This window comes from Oratosquilla oratoria, chromosome 13 (assembly GCF_046742065.1).
Source record: "Oratosquilla oratoria isolate Oo_2021 chromosome 13, ASM4674206v1, whole genome shotgun sequence".
In the NCBI taxonomy this organism is placed as follows: Eukaryota; Metazoa; Arthropoda; class Malacostraca; order Stomatopoda; family Squillidae; genus Oratosquilla; species Oratosquilla oratoria.
The window spans coordinates 11,295,045-11,298,866 of record NC_134789.1 but is presented as its reverse complement, the minus strand read 5'-3'; the positions used below and the strand labels follow the sequence as shown (position 1 = coordinate 11,298,866).

The window sequence follows — 3,822 nt, the reverse complement described above, 5'->3', positions numbered from 1 at the left end:
TACACTAACATTGTAGTGTATTCACATTAAATAAATGTTTAGGTTAATGGCGACATGCGCCTTCTGTTTCTGTTTTGTTCAATGTTGAATTCGCGCGCTTCCCGGAGCGCCATAATGTAAACAGAGTTTGAAATACACACAGTGCCGGAAGCCTATGTTTTCTTCAACCCTTCCGTGTAACCATGGAGAACAGGGAAACTAATTGGCACCTAAGGAAAAGCCAATACATAACAATGGCGACGAGGATCAAAGTGTTTTTTCTGGTGGTTTAGGCCAGAAACAGTGATAAACGGTCTATATGCAGGAAAACATTCTTCAGCTACGCGCGTCGTAACGCGGGGGTAAGCTATGCTAGAGGTGACCACACAGAGTGTAGGTGCCTTTGCTTATATTGCTTCCTGTTACACAGCACCGGACATCACTTGTTTTCTCCTACATGAGAGGAGAAAGGGTTACAATTTCCTAGTGTCCTTTAGTTTTCTAGCCACGAAGCTAGACCAGGGTGAAAGATGGCATCTTCAAACAAGATTGGGCCGTTTAACCCTGAAGAACTCCCTTTTGATGTCTACTTGGCTTTGTTTGAAGCCCATGTAGCCACACAGGATATAACTGATGCTGGGAAGAAGAAGAATCAGTTATTTGTGTCCATAGGCACCAAAATGTTTGGAATTTTAGCGAATTTGACGGCACCAGATATGCCAACTACAAAGACATATGATGAGCTGATAGAATTAATGAAAAACCATTTCATTACAAAGCCATCCTATCACCGAAGCTTGTGTTCGTTTCAACAAAGGCGTAAAGTTGAAAAAGAAACTGTGAAAGAGCTATATGCAGACTTGAAGAGACTGGCAAAGGATTGCAACTTCGGCACCATGTTTGATGCCAGGCTGAGAGACCAATTGTTTATGGCAGTGGACCATGAACCCTATTTCAAATATCTACTTGCTGAAGACCTGAAACTAGAAGCATTAACATCTTCAACACTCCTAGAACGCATTCTGTTGCTTGAAAAAGCTCACATGGGGGAAGGAGAGACAGGTAATCCCAGTTCATCAGGTACAGTACAAAAAGTGCATAGCAAGACTGTGTCAAAGTGTAAGCATTGTGGTTTCCTGCATCCAAGTTCTGCTTGTAGGTTTAAAGACTCGGAATGCCACTATTGTGGTCGACAGGGTCATTTAGAATTTTTTTTTTAGATTTAAGCAAAAGGATGTATACAAGCAAAATAGCTCTAAAAGTTTTCAGAATAAAAATGTCAAATCAGTTTCTGAACAGGAACCAGAGCATGAAGAACACCAGTGTAGTGCTAATAATGTTGTTGATAAAAGCATGTTGCTGAAAGTTTCTTGTAATTGTCTAAAATCTGTTAAACCAGAAATGTACAATTTTGTGTTAAATGATAAATCTATACCTTTAGAGATAGATTCTGGTTCATGTGCTTCACTGATAGGTGAAAATTGGATAGAAGTACTAAATGTTAAAATGACTCCATCTTCCAAAGAATTGACTGCTTATGGAGGTCATCAAAAAAAGGTAAAAGGTACAAATAATGTATTTTTTTTTTACTGATTCACACTGTAATGATTTATGTGGGAGAGATTTAATGAGCAAAGTAGGCATAAAGATAACTGGTTTAGATGAAGCTTTGAAAGTGAATTCAGTAAATGACATGGATGTTTCTGATAATCTTAAACAACTTTTGGATAGTTATAAAGTAAATGACAATTTACCTATTAAAGGAGTTGAAGCTAGAATATATGTGAAAAAAGATGCTACTCCTAAATTCATCAAAGCAAGGCTAGTGCCCTTAGCACACAAAGAGTTAGTTGATATTGCCATACAGGAGCTTGTAGAAAATAAAGTCATAGAACCTGTAGCTTATAGTGATTGGGCTTCACCCATTGTACCCGTCTTGAAAGATTAAGGAAAAATGAGAATTTGTGCTGATTTTAAGCATTTGAATGGTCAAATTAATATTGAGAAATACCCACTACCTAAGCTTGATGAAATGTTGGCTACAGTTGGAGATAATAAGGTGTTCTGTAAGCTTGACTTGTGTAATGCATATTTGCAAATGAAGGTTTCTGAAGGAGACCAGAAATACCTTGTTATCTCAACTGAAAGGGGATTGTTTAAATACAAAAGACTACCTTTTGGACTGGCATCAGCGCCGGGAATTTTTCAAAGGTACATATCACAGTTATTAAGTGATATTGATGGTTTAATTGTTTATTTAGCTGACATCCTTATATGCACCAAGTCGAGAGAAGACCAAAGTGATAAAGTTAAGCTTGTTTTGAATAAATTGGCTGAAGCTAATGTCCAGTTGAATCTGGGAAAATGTGAGTTTAATAAAACTGTCATTGATTTCCTTGGTTATGTAATTTCTGGAGAAGGCTTATCTCCATCACCAAATAAGGTTAAAGCTATTCGGGATGCTCCTGTACCAGAAAACTTGCATGAACTACTGTCATTTCTTGGATTAGTCACCTACTATAGTAGACTTATCCCTAAGTTTTCTGAAATTTTGTCACCACTCTATGATTTAACAAAAAACAATGTCAAGTTTGTATGGTCAAACCAGTGCCAAGTAGCTTATGATGTCATTAAAGAAGCTTTATGTAAATCTAATGTCTTATCATGCTTTACAGGAAAGTCAAAATTGATTCTAGAATGTGATGCTTCTCCAGTAGGTGTAGGGTGTGTATTGATACAGGTTGAAAATAATGTTGAAAAACCTATTGCATTTTCTAGTAAAAAACTTACTTCTGCTGAGAAAAATTACTCACAGACGAACCGGGAAGGGCTAGCATTAGTGTTTGGTGTCACAAAGTTTCAATACTATCTATTAGGTAGGAATTTTGAGTTGAGAACGGATCATAAACCACTGCTTGGATTATTTGGAAAAAACAAAGCAATTCCAATAAATTCAAATGCAAGATTAATCCGGTGGTCTGTTCTGTTGTCACAATATATCTATGATCTTGTTCATAAAAGTGGTAAAACCAATGTGGTTGCTGATGCTTTGAGTAGGTTACCTATTGATGGTTGTATCAATTCAGGTAGACCACCAGAATATGTGAAACTTATAGAAAATTTCAATGCTTTTAACTTTTCTCTTGAAGTTGTACAGAAAATGACAAAAGCAGACCCTGTACTGAATAAATTAACTTCTCAGGTAAAATTTGGATGGACTAACAACTCGGATGTTTGTAGAGAATATTCTCATGTTAAAAATGATTTATCAATTCTTAAGGGTGTTGTTCTATTTAAAAATAGAGTTATTGTTCCATCTGCCTTAAGAGCTAAAGTGTTAGAAATAATCAAGTTTCTTCTAGCAAATTGATGTGGAATTTTGCTAGTAAGCATTGGAGTAGGATTCACATTGATTATTGTGGACCAATAGAAAATAAGTATTTTTTTTATCATAGTAGATTCTTATTCTAAGTTTATTGATGTTCAATATACATCAAGCATGACAAGTGCTAATACTATGGTATTGTTAAGAAAAAGCTTTGCTAATTTTGGTATTCCTGATGTCATTGTTTCGGATAATGCTGCTTATTTTGTTTCAGCTGATATCAAAGAGTTTTATGAAAGGAATGGAATAAAACTGATCAATCCAGCTCCCTTTCACCCAGCATCTAATGGATTAGCAGAGAGATATGTTAAAAATGTTGTAAAAGTGTTAACCGAAAGTGGAGATTTAATTTGGCGTAGACATTGTGATAAATTGAAAGTTAGGTATAATACTATTGAAAATGGAAAATCACCAGTTTCTGCATCTTCTCTGTTTAATTATCAAGTTGAAAATTCACT

At 35.7% G+C, this 3,822-nt stretch overlaps 1 protein-coding gene across 1 annotated transcript; it reads left to right on the top strand.

Annotated features, from left to right (window-relative positions):
* Positions 1-509: 509 nt before the first annotated feature.
* LOC143032173 (uncharacterized) lies at positions 510-1,927 on the top strand. The gene is made up of 3 exons (XM_076196641.1): positions 510-1,098; positions 1,268-1,543; positions 1,743-1,927. The coding sequence occupies exons 1-3, from the start codon at positions 510-512 to the stop codon at positions 1,925-1,927; spliced, it is 1,050 nt and encodes a 349-aa protein (XP_076052756.1).
* The last annotated feature ends 1,895 nt before the right edge of the window (positions 1,928-3,822 follow it).

What these genes read in the sequence shown, in the direction of transcription:
- LOC143032173 (XM_076196641.1), top strand. Translation starts at nt 510, where the DNA reads ATGGCATCTTCAAACAAGATTGGGCCGTTTAACCCTGAAGAACTCCCT. An exon ending in TAGCAAGACTGTGTCAAAGT is followed by an intron (nt 1,099 to 1,267) that starts GTAAGCATTGTG and finishes ATGTCAAATCAG; the next exon opens with TTTCTGAACAGGAACCAGAG. An exon ending in TCATCAAAAAAAGGTAAAAG is followed by an intron (nt 1,544 to 1,742) that starts GTACAAATAATG and finishes TACCTATTAAAG; the next exon opens with GAGTTGAAGCTAGAATATAT.